Source organism: Argiope bruennichi, chromosome X1 (genome assembly GCF_947563725.1).
Source record: "Argiope bruennichi chromosome X1, qqArgBrue1.1, whole genome shotgun sequence".
In the NCBI taxonomy this organism is placed as follows: domain Eukaryota; kingdom Metazoa; phylum Arthropoda; class Arachnida; order Araneae; family Araneidae; genus Argiope; species Argiope bruennichi.
In genome coordinates this window covers 34122423-34144584 of record NC_079162.1, presented here as the reverse complement: position 1 = coordinate 34144584, position 22162 = coordinate 34122423, and the positions used below count along the sequence as shown (strand labels likewise).

General features: G+C 30.9%; 1 protein-coding gene across 1 annotated transcript; it reads right to left on the bottom strand.

The window, feature by feature from the left end:
• Positions 1 to 5659: 5659 nt before the first annotated feature.
• LOC129958948 (protein glass-like) lies at positions 5660 to 17439 on the bottom strand. Its single transcript, XM_056071702.1, has 4 exons — positions 17177 to 17439; positions 13236 to 13420; positions 8079 to 8482; positions 5660 to 6451 (listed from the first exon to the last, which is right to left on the bottom strand). The coding sequence occupies exons 1-4, from the start codon at positions 17437 to 17439 to the stop codon at positions 5660 to 5662; spliced, it is 1644 nt and encodes a 547-aa protein (XP_055927677.1).
• Between the last annotated feature and the right edge of the window lie 4723 nt (positions 17440 to 22162).

Here is a 22162-nt window from a genome sequence, read left to right as displayed (position 1 = left end):
CCTTGAGAGAGGAGTGAGACAATATCCCCCCAAAACTCCTCTATAGTTTAGTGGAGATCATGGAGAACAAAGGAAAAATGTGCACTAGTGACCGTGGTTATCACACATCTTACTAAGGTACGCATGTCTGCATCATTCTGACCTGAAGATCAATTTTTGTGGGGCTGTATGGAATCAAGGAGCATCTTTTTTATTTTTTAAGTTTTTAATTCTTCGATGTCCCGATATCTGCACCATTTTGAACTATAATAAATGCACATCCTCCCTACTAAATATGTACTTAGTTTCATTTCTTCAATAATTGTCTATACTTTATTATTCCGAAAAAAGTAACTGTTCCTTAGCAACTGTCAAGCAGTGTGTGCGTGTGTATATATATATATATATATATATATATATATCTCCAAAATTAAGGTCACAAATATAAAATCTGCGAAAAATGAAAAACTATTCATTGTGTTGCCACGAAATTTGACAGAGAGGTACACTACAATGGAAGAAAGAACATAGACACATAACAACATGGAAATGATTTTAATTAGGAATTAAGAAACAGGGTATATCAAAAAGTGATACATTATGAATCAAAGATAAAGCATTTATCTCGGGAAAAACTTTTCTAATATGGAGTATGACCACCGTGCACTGCTATACAGGCTTCATAACGAGCTTTCATACTGTTTATGAGGGTGTTAATAAATGCTTGGGGCAACAAAGCCCATTCTTCCAAAAACGCGGCTTTTATCTCTTGGGATGTATTAGGAGAAGGGTTACGCTGTGAAATGGCTCTTCCGAGACCATCCCAAACATGTTCAATAGGAATGAGATACGGGAGACCTCGAGAGCAAGTTCATACGTCGAATATTCTCTTCCTCAAGAAAATCATCAACGATCTGGGCTCTGTGTGGACGCGCGTTATCGTCCATAAACATGAAGTTTGGGCCAAACGCCCCCCGGAATAACCTCACATAGGCTTTAAGGATCTCATCCCTATAGCGATATGCATTGACAGTACCCCCATCGAAGACGTGAAGTGATGTGCGACTGCTCAACATTATGCCACCTCAGACAAGAATTCCTTTGCCACCAAATCTGTCGATTTCTTTTACGTAGGAGGGATGATAGTGAGCTCCTCGCTCTCTTCAGATGAAGATTCGACGAGTGTCACTCTGTGTGGTAAATCTCGACTCATCACTGAAAAGAACACGTCCCCATTCTTGCTGTGCCCAAGTCTGATGTGTTCGGCACCACAACAACCGAGCTTTTCTGTTGGATGCAGTCAAAGGGACGCACTCAACTGGTCGCCGGGCATAAAGGGCCCTCTCTGCTAGACGCTTGTATACTGCTTGCCTGGAAATTCTTATTCCAGACGCAGCAGCAAGGTCACGAGCAAGTTGAGGAGCCGTTATCAGCCTATGCCATCGTGCGCTTAATGCCAAATAGCGATCCTATGCAGGCGTCGTTGCTCTGTGCCGGCCTTGGCCAGCCTTCCTGGTTACAGTACCATTTGTTTGGAATTGATTCCACAGCCTGGATACCGCTTTCGGTGCTACTTGTAACCATCGAGCCACCTCCGCTTGAAACTGCCCAGCTTCAAGCCTGCTAACGGCTCTCCATCTCAAGGAGTCGTCTAAACGATTATGAGAACTCATTCTCATTGGAAACAGGTTAATTTTTTTGTTTTAATGCAATATTCACAAAATTGCAGGCAAAATTCCCAAATGCCTAAACGGTCTAATTTCAGTAGTTCCTCAAAAACTAATGCTAAACAACATTTTTTTCCCACAACAAAGGTTAATGTCGTGTTACCGTTCCTTCACAATATATAAAATATAATTTGTTTAAAATTTACTGGTAACCATTTTGAATTACTTTGAAAAATATTTTTGTGACCTTAATTTTGGACATGAGTGTATATATATATATATATATATATATTAAAGCAGAGTCGTGGCCAAAGACATAAAAGACACTTTGAATTTTTAACTTCATTTTATTTCCATCCCGGAAGGCATGATTTTTTGTACAAGCAGAAGCGACGAGCACAGCACAGAACGTCACAATACGAAATGAGGAAAAGCTAAAAGAGAAGGAAAGTATTTTTGTCAGTGCTTATATACTGTGAGATTTCGATACGCATTTCACCATACGCGTCGAATTAGGTAAGGGAAGCATAGGGATCTTTCAGAAGAATTTGTTTAGATCAGCAATTTTTAGCCCTTTATTCGGAGTGTGGGAACCGTTGACTAAAGCATTTGACAAAGCTTCTCTTGAATTAATTAAATAGAAAAAGTGGAATAGTATCAGGAAATAAGAGAATATTTTAGAAACTGAAAAATAAGGCTGTATTACGATAAAACTTTGAAAATTAATTAGAATTGAAATTAGAGTTTAAAATATCATTATGCATGCATGCATATATATATATATATATATATATATATATATATATATATATATATGCATGTAATGATATCTCTTAATCTAATTTAAATCCCAATTAATTTCATATTATTTCTTAAATAAGCTCAAATTACTTTGTTCTAAAATTTTCTTTTATTTCCTGATCCAAATCCAATCTTTTTATTTAATTATTTCTAAATGCACTCTACACATTTTAATGACTATAACAATTCTCACGGTGGAAGCGAAGGGATAAAAATCCTTATCGTCCACGTCATTCCTTTCAAAGATGCCCAGATTCCCTTTATTGAATCGACAAGTGTCAAAGAAATCTCTTTATGAATCTCTCATTAATAGCTTTGAGGGGGTGAAAACTGTCAAGTTCTTTTTCTTGTGTCCCAGTGAGAAAGGAGGAATTCCACTGGTAATCTCCACGAATAAATTATGTCATCCCATGAAAAAATAAATTGAATTCCAAATCTGTCTTCTTGTCGGCCTAAAATCTGCAAAAATATACCTCTCTCTCTCTCTCTCTCTCTCACACACACACACACACACACACACACAAGGTTCCCTAACATATGAACCTCTAGCGGCCTGTACGCTCATTCAATCGAGAAAAAATTTCAGATATTGTTATTCGAAGGTATGCTCTTGATATATATATATATATATATATATATATATATATATATAAAACCCAGAGTTATCGCGGTCCATTACAATGAAAAGCTTTCAAATGGCAAAGTTCAATTTTTTTTTTTTTTTTCTTCTACAAATTTATCAATATATTTAAAAAACCAAAAATGGCGTTGGAAAGGTACCTGTATGGCGAAAAGAGGCGGCTTAAAACATTAGCAAAGACGAGTATTGTAAAGCGTCAATGACAAAAAAGAGATAAGGAAAATCTTTTATTAATATTACAAGTTTTCAACTCGCCCGCTTTCACAGATGATAAATCTTTGCGTGCGGATATTGTTGACAAGAATGTCGAACGTAACATGACAGAAGAAATCTATATAATTTGACGTTTTATGGCATCTTTAAAGTCTGACAAATCTCGTGATTTTATGTATATACCATAGATTTTGGATACCTCAGAAATGAAAATCCGTCGGAGTAAGAACAGGGGATTCTAAAAAATGAACGGAAGAAAGCAACAAACTACCGGCAGATGATTTTATCATCAAAATCAGATGTCAATGATCAGTTCAAATTTTTTAACCGAACAGTATACAATTTTTACTGCACATGTGCCTCTTCTTAACTTATGATTTCGCAGATAAATTCGCACTGCTTCGTCCGAATCTTTCGTTTTTGTAATAATTTGCCAATAGAGTTTTGTGATTGGTGCTTTTATTGTTATTTCTTGTGAATTGAACTAAATTCCTGAATGTACCTTCTCTGTATTCCCATTGGTTCATGAGAATGTTTTTCTTTTGAAATGTTTAACACCGTCAATTTTCCTCATATATGTATCGCTCCGACGTCATTTATGGTTTTTCAAAGTGCTGATCAATTTGCACAGGGAAAAAAGTGGGCATTGCTCTTCAAAAATTTCGAAATTTTTTCACTGTAGCGTAGCCGTGAGAGCTTTATTGTTTTAAATCATCACAATCTCGAGCACATACCTTCAAATAACAATTTTCAATTTGCTTCAAATAACAATTTGCATATATTTTTCCCCATTGATTATATACCGTGAGATTCTGAAAGGGACTTCTTTTACACGTGTGGTTTTAGGTGAGGGAAATTTAGATATTTTTTTTAAAAAATGCAGCAAACATTAAGGATTTTTATCCCTTCACTCGGAGCGTGAGAACCGCTGATTTTATAGTTTTCTAGAGCGCGTGTAGCAGTAATTAAATAAAAAAGGTGGAATTGAATCAGGAAATAAGAAAACATTTTAAAATTAATATGGGTTGAATTAAGAAAAAAATTAGGGAATAAATTGTTTAAATTATATATATATATATATATATATATATATATATATATATATATATATATATATATATATATATATATATATATATATATATAAATAGATAGATAGATATAATGAACTTTCCGTCACTTGAAAAAAGGTTAGACTAAAAATTGAGAAATGTATTCTCAGATTCTCCCTTCTACCAAGTTTATTTTTCAGATTTTTTAATTGTTATTTTTGCTTACTTTTTTCATTGCTTAAATCTCATTTCTCCATTGCTAAACTCAGAATAGCTGTATGGTAAGACCTGAGAATAATAATTGACATAAAATAAAGAGAAGTAAAACTTAATAATTTAGTAAAATCACAACTAAGAGAGGAACTTTTTTTTTTTTTTTTTACTTTTTTGCATACGAAGTATAGAGAAAGTAATGTAATCCTCAAACAATTCGAATATGAATTCGAGCAATGTTTCGAGAAGAATATTAAAGTAATTCTAAACAACATAATTTTAACATCACTGAGATTTTCTGATTAAATTTTTCTTATTTCAGCCATTAATAAATTTCAACTACTGATTCTCGATCACTTTTTCTGATTGTTCTTATAACTGAAAATCATTCTCTTCCTCTCGTGTTTTTTTTTCTACACAGTAATTTGCAGACATCAACTAATTTTCTTGAAATTTAGTCTTAATACTCTGAGGTTTAAACAAAGAATAGCGTTGAAATCATTGCATTGCATTAATTCCTTTATTTTTATTAATAAAAATATTAAGCCTGTGAAGGCATAAGTTAAAAAATTCAATTGCCATGATTGTTATGCAAAAAGGATCAAGCGCTACGTTGCAGTGCTTTTATACTGTTTTGTCCCATTATTAATCGCAATGGAATCAAACGTTGTAGAAATTTTCTTTGCACTTTATGAAATTAATGTAAATGGATTAAAAAAAATATTTTTTGATTTAATTCACTTTACTATGCAGACAAACTTGATTTTTAAGGGGCTATTTTAATATGGCTTCACTAAACAAAATAAATTTCTCTAAATGGAAGCATTACGATACACATTATTTTTCTACTCAATGGATGTTTTTATATTCTATTTTATTCTTCTGTTTTTGGTCTATAGAAATTGTTTTGAAGGAATGAAACTCATTATAATTACAAAATCTTTGAATGCTACAAATTGTAGAAAAAATACTTATTACTTAGATTTCTACATATTTTTGAAAAATTAGTCCATTTGAAGCTGTAGTAAAAATTTTATTTGTTATGTACACAAATAAATAATTCACCATCACATTATTACATCATATCCAATTTCTCAGACAGAGCCTGCATGTACCCTCATGTGTCTATTCAAATTCCCACTTTGTGAAAATCTTAAAAGACACAATTTACATTGGTACGGTTTTTCACCACTGTGAATTCTAAGGTGCTTGGTCAATGTTGAACTATCCGAGAAAGATTTTTTACACATGTAGCAACGGTATGGTCTTTCTCCAGAATGTGTCCTCATATGAGTCGTAACTGAGGAACTCTGCGAAAATCTTCTGTCACAGACGTGACACCTGAATGGCTTTTCTCCACTGTGTGTGCGTATGTGAGCCGTTAGATTGGCAGCCTGGGAAAAAGATTTATGACATGTTGCACATCGATACGGTCGCTCTCCAGAATGTGTTCTCATGTGCGTTTTGAGTGTACTTGGTCTTGCATAAGTTTTACCACATATTCGACAAAGATTCAACTTCCCAGATGAATTCGAATCTTCGTTCATTGTAGCAGGCTCTGGATCCAACGGTGAAGGTGATGGTATTGGAGGAGATTCAGTAGCTAGACCAGCTGGAAAGCATGCTGCTCGACCAGTAGGAATAGTTCGAGGCTTCGGTTTAAACATGACTGAACCGTTTGTTTGACTTGATTCTACAGTTACTGAGGGATGTTTACAGGGATAGAAAGACCCTGACATCGTTTTCAAGCCTGAGCTGCAATTTGAAAACTCCCTTTCCACAGATGGCAATGACATTGAATCTGCTGGTCGAAACTCTGCAGTGAAAGTATATGTGCCAGATGCACCTTGAGTAGGATGTGTTGGAGACGAAGGATTGTATTGCACCTGTAACAGAATTTGTTAAATGAAATTTAGAGATATGACAATAATAAATGAACTAAGCAATATACATTTTCCAAAAGATAAATAATAAAATATTAAAGTTAATAAAAAAAACTTTAAAAAGTTTATTTAAAAAAGCTTTTATTGTAAGTTTAGAATTTGTATTTTATAGTTTTTCGCTGCATATCCTTGAAGCGTATTTTTATTCCCTGATTATTGGAAAAGGGTTTAACCCTTTCTTTTTAAGGTCTCTGGTAAATTAAAAAAGGAACATTGAAGCATTTGAACAAAGTAACATTATTATTATTACTATAGCTACTGAGATATAAAAAATATTATTTCTGCATTTAATATACTTTTAAAAATTCAAGCTCTTTCGCTTTCTCGTAAATTTTACTTGGAGCTGAAACATAAAAATAAAACAGAGCATAAAAATTTAAAAGCTGTAGAGTAATCAAGAAACTGTTCTATCAAAAGTTATCAACTATGCCCCTTAAATAAAAAACGCTGCTCAAATAAATGATATAATTGTAAATTTTCTTTATATTAGAGACGGGGGGAGTTAAAGGACTTTTATTTGGCAGGGAACTATATATTTCTTTGGCGAGTTTTTGGAATAGATTTCATCCGAAATCTATGCAAATGACTTGAAACATGTGATATTGTACAGTACACTTTTATTGTACATTATAATACCATAAAAAGAGGAAATTGCATTGCCCAGACTCATTATGTTCAGGATTTTGATGTGCATCGACATTTAGGTCTCTATAAACATAACGCTATCACTTTTGAAATTATGTCCATGCATGATTATTCGTCTGTCTGCTCTAGGGACTTGGACAGGACAACTCAGAAATACAGCAAATTATATGGGTGGCATGTAACATATAGTTCTGGCATCAGAACAGCAAATATGTGTTAATGTTTGGAAGAAGTCTGTCAACAAATAAATAGGTGCTTCATTCAAATATATGCTTGTTCTCTTCATAGGAGCTAGTTTCAATGCATGGAAGTACAAAACATTTAGTATATGTTTCTATAATATCTAGGATATCGGACTTCAGCCTATTAGTTTATCCTGTGTTCAAATACTATTGTGCCTGTAAACTGTATTACCATCATGTAATCAACATTTATGCATATTGACAATTTATTAAAAATTTCTGCTTGCTTTCAAGTATTTTCTAAATTTTTATCATCTTTGTCACTTCGATTACCCGTTTTTATAACTACTACTATCAAGGAATATATCATCCATTTTGCTAGAGTGGAAGTCGTTTCATAACTTTTGGGAATAAATGTAAATGGAAAAGATTTCAGTCATTTGTTTTTATTACAGAAAGAATTTGCTTTAATTAATTTGGGGAAAACTTAGTTGAGAAAGGTTTCATTGCAAAATATGAATGCTGAAAAAGCAAAGGCAATAATATCATTGCTAAGAGAAAACTTCATTGGAAATTTTTCATACTTTTAGGGATTTTCTTATTACCAGTGGAAAACATTTGGTTGCATAACACACAGGAATATTTATTTTTAGAAATACTTTAAGAAGGCGATCCCATGTTGCACTACAAGAGAAAGTTATTGATCAAGAATGTAAATTTAAAAAAAGGAATGAAAAAATTACTTGCACTGGCTGCCCATAACTGGATACCATTGGCGTTCCATTTGAACTATAATGTGAAGATGGAACATGAGAAGCTGTCCACTGAACATGATTTGTAGGCACTGATGACGTAGCTGTACCAACAAAGTGCTCACCAAAACTGGGTACACCCATAGTCATGTTCATTGACAAGTTGACACTCATGGCTGCTGGAAAAACTGCACCATGACTTTGTACAGAAGCCGGAGCTGCAGTGAAGTCTCCTGTGTAAAATACTCCGCTTCCTCCACCAACGCTTCCGCTTCCAGATACTTGTATTTGAGGATAACCATTGCATGTAACTGAAGAAGATACAGGAACACTTTGAGAAGATAAAGGATGACCCGGAGATACTGTTGAGCATATGTTGGGCTCTAGAGATATGTCTATGAAAAAGGAAAACTCGATTTTAGTTTATATTAGATAATGAGGTTCTGATTAAAGATTAAGATTTCTATCTCATTCATTTTCCAGGGTTTAAAAAAATCTAATTGAAGATATAACAAATTCTGTATATAATATCGCATGGAAAGTCTGCAGATTACAGAACTTATGAATATGAGGAAAAATACTTATGTAAGTTGTTTTAAAACTGAATCTAGGAGCTAGACATAATTTTGAATAAGGAATGGATTCAATTTGTACTCACGTAACAAGAATTAGTACAGCTAATCGAATTAATTTTGAAATCAACTACAGGTATTACAGAAAAAAAGGTCATCTCGTCATATCTTAGAGTAAAAAAACGTACATGTCACGACGCAGTTACGCACAGACGACACACGCAGTTACGTTTGCAATGTGATAGTGAATTCTCTTTTTATGATACATGTATTTATCCTCAAAGATGCCTGTACATGAAGCCGGAATTAAAGTTACTCAAAGATATTCAAGTTTCCGAACATATTTGTCTCTGAGAAAGAATTTATAACTCTCCTCAGAGTGAGATTAAATGAAATCTCCACAAGCGAACATTTTTAGTTTAATAATGATCAATACAACATCAACAAATATTTTTCCGTGGTCGAATTTTTCTCTACAAATAGTGCGCAAACTTAGATTTCTTTCTTTACTAGCCGCCTTTGACGACTAGCCAGTTCGCCAATCTTAATGCTCTTTAAAAGTTTCAATTAAATCTTTGTATTTTAATAGCTTCTTCAAAATATTTTTAAGCTTCAAATTTTGATAGCCATATAATTCACTCATACTATTATAAAGGCCTTACAACATAATGTACCATGTTATCTTTTTAATTTTCTTTTAGCAGCCGTAAAATTTCAACTTTAAGTTAAAGTGGAAATGATTAAACTGCAATTAATATAAAAAACATGTTTTACTGAAACCAAGTATTTTTTAAAAATATGAGTAATGAAAACAGAGTTGTTCAGCTGCATTGAAATTCTTATGTGTACTACAAAAAAATCTTCATAATTTATGTAATATCTCAAGAATTGTTCAACTATAATTTCTCTGAATCAAAATAAAATTCACTTTTTAGTTTTACTATCACAAGGATTTAAATGACGTGAATAACAATATTTTGTTTCGGTCTATAATTATACTTCAAAAAATTAAGAAGTCTAAAGTTTATACAGTCCTTTTGTCCTAAGGAATCATATTCAGCGAAATATCTTTGACATTTCAAATTTTACATAAATAAATTAACGTTTTTGTCTTCTGCTATCAAATCTGATCGATTTATAAATTTTTGAATAGAATAGTTTAGAACAATCAATATTTTCACAATCTTAGACCAATCAAATTTGGGTGCTGATTGGGGTATCATCTTTAAGACGGTCGATGAAATGGCTTAAAATCGCCCGTTTTTATCAAACAGTGATATTCAAATTTTCATTAATAAATCAGTTTTAGTGGATTTAATTGATTGGAATGCAACTCTTTTTATTTAAAATAGAAGTGTCTCAATAATATTTTGTTAAATATGATTCACAGAACAGAGGATTTAGATAAAAGCTAAACATTCGTAATTTATTAGAACATTTATTGACTCAAGTTATAAAATATAATTATTTATTTCATTTAGACCATTTCAATACATGTATTTTTATTATTAAAGGTTTACAAATTAGCCGTTGAACCCTGAATTGAAAGGATCTATATTAAGCCATGTTTATCTATATCTATACTTATAATAAAGCTCAATGTGTGTGTGTGTGTGCGTGTTTATGTGTGTGTGTGTGTGTGTGTGTGTGTGTGTGTGTGTGTGTGTGTGTGTGTGTGTGTGTGTGTGTGTGTGTTGGTGCTCTACAGGCCAGACCATTTGACCTACAGCTACCAAATTTGATACATGTATACCTTGGAGGTCGGGAATGTGCACCTGGGTTCCTTTTTTGAATTTTTATTAGAATTTTAATTATTAATTAAGAACTAACTTTTCCACCAAAAAAATCTTCATTTCCCCACCGCCAAATAAGTAAGGCTTCAGTTTTTTTTCCCACTCTAATGAGGTTAGGCTTAATATTTTTCGACCGATTATGTCAAACGATTCTGTTTATTTTCTTAATGTTTGATGCACTTAAAATTAAACATTGTTAATTAATCGACCTGCTCATGATGAATCTGAGAAAATTTTGTTGACAAATTCTTGAGATATTATATAAATAAAGAAAGATATTCTTTAGTGCCCATAAGGTTTTAATGTTCAGTGACTCTTTTTTCAGTAATTATATAAAAAATGCTTTGTTTCAGTAAAAAATATTATTATATTAATTGCAGATTAATCATTTCCACTTTAATTTAAAGCATAAATTCTACGGGATCTAACAGAAAATTAGAGATACATATTACGTTATGACTGAAGGCCTTTATAATATTATGAGTGAATTGCATGACTATCAAAATTTGAAGTTTTAAAATATTTTGATGAAGAAGCTATTAAAGTAGGAATTACGTAAAATATTTAATTATTAAAATTTTAAAGAGCATTAAGATTGGCGAACCGGCTGGTCGCCAAAAGCGGCTAGTCTTAAATAAAGCTGATTTACAAAATCAAAAATGTAGATATTGTGAAAGATCATATAAAATTTTATCTTGCATTTATTTTTTAGAAAATACTATATTTCTTATTTATTTCATTTTATACAGACATGTGTTGAAAAATACACATTTCTAGGTTTGTAGTAATATTTAATTTATTTTTTAAAATTTTTTTCAATGAACGCGTAATGTGCTCGTGCAGGCTGAATTCCATTTTTATTTTGTGCTAAATAAATTATTGAAAAATATGTTTAAAATACTTTATAAAAATTCATTAAAAAAGGGGGAACCTAATTTATAGTTTAAAATATTGATATCATTAAAAATGATAATTTTTCGAACTTCAACTTGATGCAAAAATCATTTTTGTGCAATAATATTTTTTGAAATTATCGAGAAAAAACGTCGAAATTTTGCTTAATTTTTAATTAATTAAAATTCTCATTAAAAATTTTAAAAAGTCGCTTCAAGGTTTGGTTATATTAACGTCCCGTTTGAAGCAACACTAGGGCTATTTTGGGATGGACCATTAATTTTGAACCACGGTCAGATGACGAGGACGACACCTGAGCTGGCACCCCCCTCTCCACTCCACACCACACCACACCACACCAGCGGGAGGACGTTTGGTCATGACGGATTTAACGTGCAACAGACCCCCTTACACGACGTTTCTTCGATGTAATCGGGTCACGAACTTGAAACCCTACGGCTCACAAGCCGAGACCTTACCACCAGGCCACCGCGGCCCCAGTCGCTTCAAGGGGCACATTCCAACTTTGAAATATATGTATGCCAGATTGGTAGAAGTAGGTCAAACGGTCTGGCTTGTAGAGTGCCAAAACACACACATTCATCATTATTATAAATATTGGAAAAAAAAAATTTATATAATAATAGTGACTATTTTTTTATGCCTATGCGGCTTAAAATGCTTCAGATGGTGTTATTGCATATTTTTTTGTGCAGAATCATATTTTTAGATATAAAAAGTACGAGAAGCAGGTTTAATAACTTGTTATAGCATAACTAATATGAATTGCTTTTGTGCTTATAATGGTTTGAATTTTGGATCACTATAAAATGAATCATATCACTTGCACACAAAATCAGATGGTTTAAATAACAATGAAAATTTTTAAGAAAACAATTACTGAATAAGAATTAAAAACAACAATTTTAAGAAGCTAGACGAGATTTTAAAAGGAAATGTTTTGCGCAATTTAGTACTGTATTTGTGAATAAAAAAGTGCATTATTATGTTATTATATTAACTCATTATAAAGTAAACTTATATAAATTAACAAATGAGTAACACAAAATGTATGACATAAGATATCTTCCTAGCAAATAAATGTACACCAAGTTACATTAACACATGGAATAAACGTATGTATCTTCGAGACAAATGTATGTACCTCCGCGAAGCATTGAAAGTAAGGCATAAAATAACATACTAACAAATGAGTGAACTCCAAGTTACCGTAACACATGCAAGACACGCATATACCTTCTAGAATTCAACTAAAAAAACTAGAGATAGAGGTGTGTTTAACGTTTAGATGAACCATAAGGTCTATAAGATAGTCTTTATTACATAACATTTATTTTGGAAGTAGTGACTTTTATGACTTTTTTAATAATGTTAGTCAATCTGACAATCTCTTACTTTTATCGCACTTCTATTATCATTTGCAAAATATATTAAAACATGAACTGCATGATACTGTTAGTCATAGTAACTTAGATTAGTAAAAGGAAGTAAGTGAAAAATTTATCTCATTTACCATTTAACTCATATTGCAGTGTTTCAGTGTAATTATTATGAAGAATAAGCATGAATCTTAATATATTCTACAAATCTTTAGAATTTCTAAAATTATTTTGAGTAATTACATGAACAATAATATAACAGTGAATTTTTGAGTTTAATGGCTATATTTGATAAAGCTTGTTTTTCCATTGTATCAGGTAAACATAAATCCAGGAAGAAATCGTTTTAACTGTAAATAACTTAAAATGGCTTTAAAGTAGAGCAAAAAGTTATGACACTAAAATTTAATAGCATTCTAATGGAATTTTTTCATAAAAAAAGGCATGAAAATGATTTTAACGTTTAGTAAGAGTCATAAAAATGCTTACTTCTGTTTAAGCCTTGATTATAAATATTATGCGACATTGCTCCAAGTGGAGAAAGCTGACCAGCAAATGTTTGTGAAGGCGCTGAGCCATTGACAGGACTTCCATTGTTGTGCACTAACGCATGCTTCATAGAAACATACACATCATTTGTGTCATGACTTTTGTAATCTTTACCCGAATATTCTCTAAATAAAAGCAATTACCAGTTAGTAACATATATTATCTTCCTTCAGAGCAAAATAAACTAGAAAAATTCTCCAAAAGTAGCAAAACTGTTTTTCTTTTTAAGGACTAAACCCACATAAAAGTATTTTAGAGTCGTGTTCTATTTATACTCCAAACCAATAGAACACGAATTATTTTTGTAATTACTAGAGTAAATTTTCAATTTTCAATTCGATGAGCAGTTATTTTTATGATTTTCATTCATATAATACAGTCAATAAATGAGGATATGTCCTTTACATATATATATATAAATATATTTAAAGGATTTATTCTCATATAAGATATGTCTTTGTATCACATGCATAAATATAATATTATATATGCATAGTAATATGCATATGTGAATATTTATTATAAGCTTTAGAAATTTCGTTACAGTTTGAAAATGGGTTTTCAGTTCCTATTAATTTCATATTCTTACGAATTATTCACGCATATTATCAATGGTCAAAAGTAACCATATCAACATCATTTCTAAAGTTTTTATTTTTTTAATCTTTTTATTTAATTTTGGTATAATTTCATTATTTTTATTTCGATCAATTAAACCCCTTCGTTTAAATACCTAGTAACTAAATGTAACAGCATAGAGTGAACGGATCTTCAATGAATTCAGTGGAGTAAGCACCTAAACATTAAAGTGATTTTCAGTGTTAAGTTAATTTACTAAAGAAAATATATATATATATATATATTCTTGTGATATTAACAATATAAAATATGAAAAAAGATTATTAAAATTATGAGGATGACCTATAAAAAGTTAAGAACTTGTTTGACATTTTCAGACTTCTTTCACACTGCAGTTAAAAAAACGCAATGAATGTTGTGATTAACTTTCTTGTCTCGGTCATTCAGAAATCACATTTGGGATTTCATTATATACTAAATGGTTGGCCCTGCTATTATAGCGATATTCATAAATAACCTTTATCTTCATTGTAAAAGTGTTCGAACTAATTTGCTAAGACTTGCGTATTAAGAGAAGATTATTAAAAACGCAACGTCTTTATACAGAAACAGTGAAACACAAAAACATTTGAAGGTTAAGCAAATATGACGATTTGTTCTAAATACCATGAATTGAAAAATTTACTCTTTTTATTTCAGTTAAAATTTAAACTTATTTTATATTCTACGCGATGGAATCAATTTCTCCAGTATGAGAAACGTGATAGTTAAAAGGAGCTCAAAATGTTTCATAATATAAATAAATAGAATTTTAAAATAAATTTCACTTTTTCACAGGAAATCAGGCTAATATTTTTTAATTTTCAGTTTTTTTAACTATTTTTCTTTAAGAAAATGATAAAAAAAAAAAAGAGCGTGTCTTTTTCTTTTATTTTACTCTATGATGCTTCAGTAACAAACAAATAATCAATTTCGACAGCTTCATTCACACATCAGTGTTTTGTAATTTTGAAATATGTGTTTATAACTTTAACTTGAATATAGGCATTCATTTTTTGACTATGGATATTGATAAATTCAGAACACATATAATTTAGCATTTTCAAGGCTTGTATTTTTAATTGAGCCAAGTTTCTTTGTTTCCATAGACTGATGTGTCATTTAGAAGAAACATGACTGTAATTAATACAGTTAATTGAGCCGCAGTTGATTGTTATTAGTCTATCTTTAGTTCAATATATAATATGATTGATTATTAGTTGGACCGTAGTTAGATGATACTTGAACCAGCAACCATTCGTTAGGCTTACTCGTAATGCAGGTGTAAGAAGGTTTGACCCATAACTAATTTAATATACTCCAGATTTGTATAAACGAAAGGTCTTTCGCAGAATTTAGTTAAAAAAAATCAAGACCATATCATCAGTTATAATTTAAGACCTCACTCTTCACAAAATATTACATAATTATTTTGAAAATACTACTGAATTTATTACAAATTATTATTTATAAATAATTATCTTGAAATCTTAACCATGAATTCATTATTTTCCCAAGGAAGTGTTTATTACGACTTTTTTTTCCTGCAAAAAAAAGGGAATATTTAAGCCATTAAAATTGGAATTCTAACTTAGTTATTTTTATAGTTCCTGAGCGAAAGTCGAATCGCTGCACTGAGTATGCAGCTATGTTCTCTGGTATAATGAAAAATATTGATCAAATTAAACATACGCATGTAACTCCATAAGCAACTCTTAATTTCTTAAATAGAATGATTAATATATATATTTTTACCTCTCCATTACGCTCTTTACATTAACGAAATTAAGAGTGTAATTTCCAGCCTGTACTTCGGAGTCGAATACTCCATGATTTGAAGTAAAATTCATTAAGATAGGCTGAGTGCGTGGTTTTGGAGAAAACACTAATTAACATAATTGTTAACACACAATTAACATAAATGTTAATATGGTTTGGAAATTTGGAGAACAAATTTCATGTTTAGTTACCCTTATTATCTAAAGACAGCGAAAGATTAAGTAGTTATCGTGCATCCTACAAAAGGGAGTCGATAGAAGAATAAAGTTAATATCTAACTGTTCGAAATTTTTATAAGCAAATTTTTTTGTTATTTGAAAACCTAGAATATAAATATTAAATAGTTACATTTCTTTTTATTTCCCAGACCTACCCACCCACCCCTCTCTAAAAAAGAAAAGAAATCTAGTATTATTTATTTGTAATTTTTGATATTTAAAAAGAAACTGGTCAAAATCTTTTTTCAAAAAGTTGTTTGGAAGAAAAATTGTTCGAATTGTTCACACTTTCTTTTATTTCAAATGTAGGAGCAAAAACGGAATTATTTGTTCTTTTTATTAAAGTAATAATGAACCTTTAAATCTTAAGAAACCGAGATAAAAGATTTAAATGTTTGAAACCACCAGTAATGCTTGATTCCACTGAGATTAAAATGCTACAAAGAAGGCCAAAAATTAGAAGATTTCATTTTGAGAAGAGTTCATAGATTCTTCAGTTTTTCCTAATATGTAGGAACTAAAAAGTTCCTCCAAATACATTACTTATTTGAAAGTTAATTGAATCAAAATCTAGCTTTAGCTTTAACCACATACTAGAGAAACATAAAAAAAAATTTTAAAGAAAAAAGCTTACCAATAATTCACAATATTTTTTTCTGCTTAGAATCATTAATGAATCTAAGAAGCCTTTTATTCTTTTTCACTTACCTGATAATAAAGGATGGATGGACCTTATAATATGGTCCTGATAATATAAGGACCATATATAAGTATGGACCTGATAATATAAGTATGCTCTGGAAGCATTAGAAACTAGTAATAAAAGGTATTTTACTCTATCATGATAATTAATATAATCTTATTTGAAATTGAAAAATGAAATTATTCTTATATACTGCTGAGTGAATATTAAGAAAATTTTAATACTTACACGCATATAATAAAGTCATCAATAAAAGAAAGCCTTTTCTTCTTATTCATCTTAAACAGTTTATCGTGATTCCACTGTGAATCAGATAGAAAAATGCAGCAAAATTCTTTATAGAAACTTTTTTCAAATTCTTCAACATTCTGTATGCAAAACGTAGTTCAAATAATCATCCTGACATAGAACCACACTTCATTTTCGCTGTAAGCTCTGACCGATTTCAATAAAAATTTTCCAACCGAAAAGGGGCCAGGAATAAAAAATGATAAAATAGCAAATAAAGCTGAAAAGTCATATTAATCTTGTATTCTACTGAGTTTATCTAAATCAAGTCTTACTTGTAGGGAGACGAACACGTACTGAAAGAGAACAGACTGGTCAGTGGCTCCATGTCTACCGGCGAGAAGCTAAAACTATTGATATTCAAGTCCACTCCAGGTGACCTGGGACAGTCAAAATCTTGCGGTTCTCCGCAAGACTTGTCCTCCGCTGCTTCATCAAAGGCGGTATTAGAAATGGGACTGAAAGACTGTGGAGATTTCCAAGGATCTTGCAAGAAGGATGGGTTGTTAGGCAGGTAACTTGGAGGGGCTCCATCCATGGCTTTTATACTGCTTGCCGACCCACGTCACTCGCCTGAAAACATAAGAATGCAGAGGAAGGATTTTATTCGAAGAGAATAGGGAGCAGAAAGAGATGCGGAGGAGTTATTACCTTTTGTTCGAGGAGTGTCATAGTACAAGAGAAAGTATTCAACTATGGGCTCACGTTTGTAATAACAATTCAAAGGCTTCTTCCCCAGTAATTGAGAGAGCAGTTGAAAAATTCGTTTTATTCAAATCAATTACGTTTTACTTTGGAAAACATTATTTATAATGTAATGGAGTGTTGTATTCGTAATAAGGTTTGAAGGAGGAGAGTGTGTCGTGACATATGACGATTCGTTTTTTTTTAAGTGTAAGAATTTTGAAAGGTTTCGGCTAATTAAAATGGGGAAGAACAAAAATGAATTTTCAATAGTCACGGTAGTGTCCAGATCTTTCTTTGATAATTGTGGAAGCATGATATATTATGAAGAGTAAGGCTGTTGTTATCGTGTTTTTAATTTCGACAGAGCATGAAATTTAATTATACAACGTGATTTTGTTTACTTTTATTTATATTCCTCTATTTCAAGTATCTGATTTTATATCAGAACCTTAATAATATGTTATCAGTTTGAAAGGAAATCTTAACAGAAAAATGTGCCAAAAGGCCAAATATTATGTCTCATAAAGGCTTAGTTCTTTTTTTGGAGACGAAGGTGTCAACTCATGTCACTATATTTATCAGATAGAGTATAAATTCCTAACTAATCTTGTCACTACCATATTATTTTCATTATCGGAAGTGACGGCTTACGTTGAGATTATTCAAAAATCATTAAAAAAAGCATCATTGGTTAATGACATCAAACATAATTTTACACATTATAAAACTATAGAAAGAGATTATGACATGAAACCTATTTCCTTTCCAATTCCTGGTATTGGACATTAAACTATGTGTCTATTGCATCAGTTACTTCTACATGTTTCAAATATGCAGGACAATTTGAAGAGGCTAAATAATATATCGCTTTCTCTGTACTATCAATTTTATTTATCACTGGGTATTAAGCATATTCAGAAAGGCAATAAAAATAATTATAACCATGTACTAACTTATTATCTTAATATATTGAAATCCCATAAATAATAATAAATCTTTCATTTTACTCACGAATAAAACCTAGGTCTTTTAAAATTAATTAAATAGAGAAAAATAAATGATATTTAAAGATTTGAAAATTCTATCACTAAATTTCTATGATTGGATATGATTTCTATGAATAAGATTCCCGAAAAAAATAAACATAGCCATATGAATCCGTAAATTAAACTGCAGGAATATGAAGAAACTTTATAATTCAAAATACATATATAAGATATTACAAATAAAGATATATAAAATTGTTAGTTATATTTTTGACCACATTCTAGAGTAATTACACTGTGAATGAAGAAATGAATACTGAAGAAATTAATTTTAAATTTAGATACGATCAGAAAGAAAAAAAAATATACACACATACAACAAGGAGAAATTACACGAACATATATACTAACATGAAAATATACAATATGAATTTGCCCTATTCTGCCAAACGAAAAAGAGCAATAAAACAGTTCATATGGACCATAAAACACCACAGCCTGTCCTATCTCTAACTGTTTGCAGGTTAATACGGATAAAATGAGTATATTGCCAGGGAAAAAATCATATATATATATATATATATATATATATATATATACATTTTACATATCAACAAGCAAAATAAATACATATTTAAAAATAGAGGGAAAATACGATAAGAGGCCTCAGTTTCATCTGAATACTTGGATATAAAGCTGTGCTACAAGCACTGAAACATTGGCGAAATGCAAAATCGTATTGTTGCTAAAATCTTTAATATTGAATACTGTAATGACAATTCTAGCCACTGTCAGTCAGAATTACGAAATACTTGCCCTTTCCCTCAGCTTTCGAATGAGCCTACAATAGTGTTCTAATTCAGAAGTTCAGTAATTCTTTTGCAGTACATTACTCAAATCGGCGCTTCCCGAGATGAAGAAATTGTCAGAAAAATCAGTAAACGAAATTATGGTGAATAAATATAAATGGAATGTACTCAAATCCGCCATAATGAACTTTTTGTCTTCTGCAGGTGTCTTCCGACCTCCCTGCATGCGCGCGCAGGTACAGTTAGTAAAAAACATCTTTGTAATTTTGTTATTTATTATCGCATCGTCACAAAATTGATGCCGATGGAAATGACTCGAAGGGATAGGTTTTTTTCCAGTCAATAAATTGATTATCCGAGTGAATTAAAATAATTAATAAATTATTATCTCTAAATTTACCATTACAGCTATCAATTTTTTAATCGATTTGTTGCTATGAAATTAACCTCCCAATAAAATTCTATGGAATTCTGGCTCAATTTCGAGAGTCGTAGGGTTTTGAAAAATGACATTTCCAGCATTAAAGGAGTTTCATTAACTTTTGACGATATCTTAGTATTTTGTATATATTTCCTCAAAAAAATTTCACTTACTAAAAGAAAGCTATCTTAGCTATATAGGATAGCTATTGTTATTGTATTAAATAAAAATTACAGCATTTTCTTTTCACCCTTACTTGTAAATAAAGAAGAAAAATCCCTCTTATTTCTGGTAACGTAGCGATCACGTAGTAATTATTCCATATACACATCGGAGAATAATTTATTATGATAATAAATATAGGATTATTCACTTACGATGGCTTAAGCTATTACAGAAATGTATGCAGGCAGTAATTCGTTCCAATGCAAAAGTATTTGAATTTCTTTGCAAACATTGCATGTAAGTAAGGATTAACAGTAACGGATTCTACACACAAAAGTTTTATTGATATTCGAGTGTTCTATTCGAAATACCAAAATTGTTTCTCTAGAAAGATCTTTAGTTTATAGACGGAAAAAAAAAACTAATCGATAAAAGTTATGTTTCATTAACTTAAAAAAATTGATCAAAATCAAAGAATAATTTTGCGATAAAAAATTATTTATTAAAAGCTAATTTTCGAATTTTAAGATGGTGTAATAATAATGTTTTGCGTGGTGATTGATTCGGAAGTTATTGTGGAAAAACTGAACTTTTTAAATTTCAATTTCACCTGCCTTAGTGAGGCATAGAATTGTTTAATAACTGAATTAATCCTTCTAGGTACCAAGGAACATCTATACTGAATTTCGTTTCAATCCATTAAGGGGTGTAGACTTGTTTATGTTCAAAAATTGCAAACGAAAGGATAGTTAATTTTATAAATATCGATAACCGATTTAAAACCCTTTAATATTTTGACTGTTATCTAAAATAAATTTTGAAAATGTGATTGAATATTACTTAGATCTTACAGAATTTAGTTCGAATTTGCCACAGCTTACTTTTACTTATTATGTACTTAACTTATGCATTTTACTTATTATATACTTACTTATGTATTTAAATTACACAAAATCAAATATTCCAAAAATGATAGCAAGTCAAATGCTTTCCCAGGGGGATACTGAATCAGTGGATAAAACAATTATCTTTTCTAATACAGTATACAGTAACGTCAAAATAAATCCGAAACACTAATATCTTCGGGAATGGATGATATTTACAAATCTTCTTGAAAACAAATGTTGACGATATATGTTTGATAATGATGACAGTTTTCTAAAATGTAGGAGTATTTCATACATTTCAGACAACTGATACTTCTTCCATTAATCATTATTCTATATTAAATACTTTTATGTTATTATTAGGTAAGGCAATATCAGAGTTAAAAATAGTTTAGAAATAAAAAAGAACTTATCGAAAGAAAGGTAAAATATCAATTTTCAAATCAAATAATAGGAGAAGAACAAACAACTATCGTTTATGACTCGTTACTGAACTATACCTAATGCAATAAAGAGTTGCATTTTGTATACAGAATAGTAATAAAGTTTCTATTCTGTATAACAACAATGCGTTCTTATAAACAATATTTTCACAGAAAGCAAAGATAAATTTCTCGAAAGAATGAATACATGATAAACAAACTAAAATGCCACTGTTAGTCACCGTTCACCAGTCATTGTTAGTTTCATATTTTAAACCAGTCTCTGCTGTTAAACCAGTCACTAAATAGAACTTTCAAACCTGGGTGATTTGAAGAACTAAAATAGCGAAATTGTGAAGTTCATATTATTCTCAAATCTTGCTTATTTATTATTTTAACTAAATATACAACAATTGCAATAATATTTCTCTAAATTAAACTGCATTTTTTTTAAACCAGTCACCATTAGACAAAACTAGCAATGTCTAGGGGATTTGAAAAGCTAAAATATATGGCATTATTTATTATTGCAATTTAGAAACAGAAAGGAAATGATCGATAGTTGCACATGCAATTTATACCGGGCATTGTGTTTCAACATCAGGTGTAAATTACGTTCCGGAAGAAGAACTGAAGCGCTTAGTGGAATCGGATTTCCATTTCAAAACAGCAGTTTACCAGATCCTAATTTCTACCTCCACAGAACGGGACACCAGATGCTAATTTCTACTTCCACAGAATGAATCACCAGATGTTAATTTCTCCTCCTACGGGCAGGATCACTAGCTAATGATTTTGGGAGAGTTAACGTTATTCAATAGAAACAGGTGTGGATTTATTTTAATAGATTCAATAACGGCAGATGACTAAAGGAGTAAAATTTC

Coding starts and splice junctions, on each gene's coding strand:
- LOC129958948 (XM_056071702.1), bottom strand. CDS start 17,439: ATGGATGGAGCCCCTCCAAGTTACCTGCCTAACAACCCATCCTTCTTG. Junction 13,421..17,176: donor ACGTGTTCGTCTCCCTACAA/GTAAGACTTGAT, acceptor GCTTTTATTTAG/AGAATATTCGGGTAAAGATT. Junction 8,483..13,235: donor TAATCAAGGCTTAAACAGAA/GTAAGCATTTTT, acceptor CCTTTTTCATAG/ACATATCTCTAGAGCCCAAC.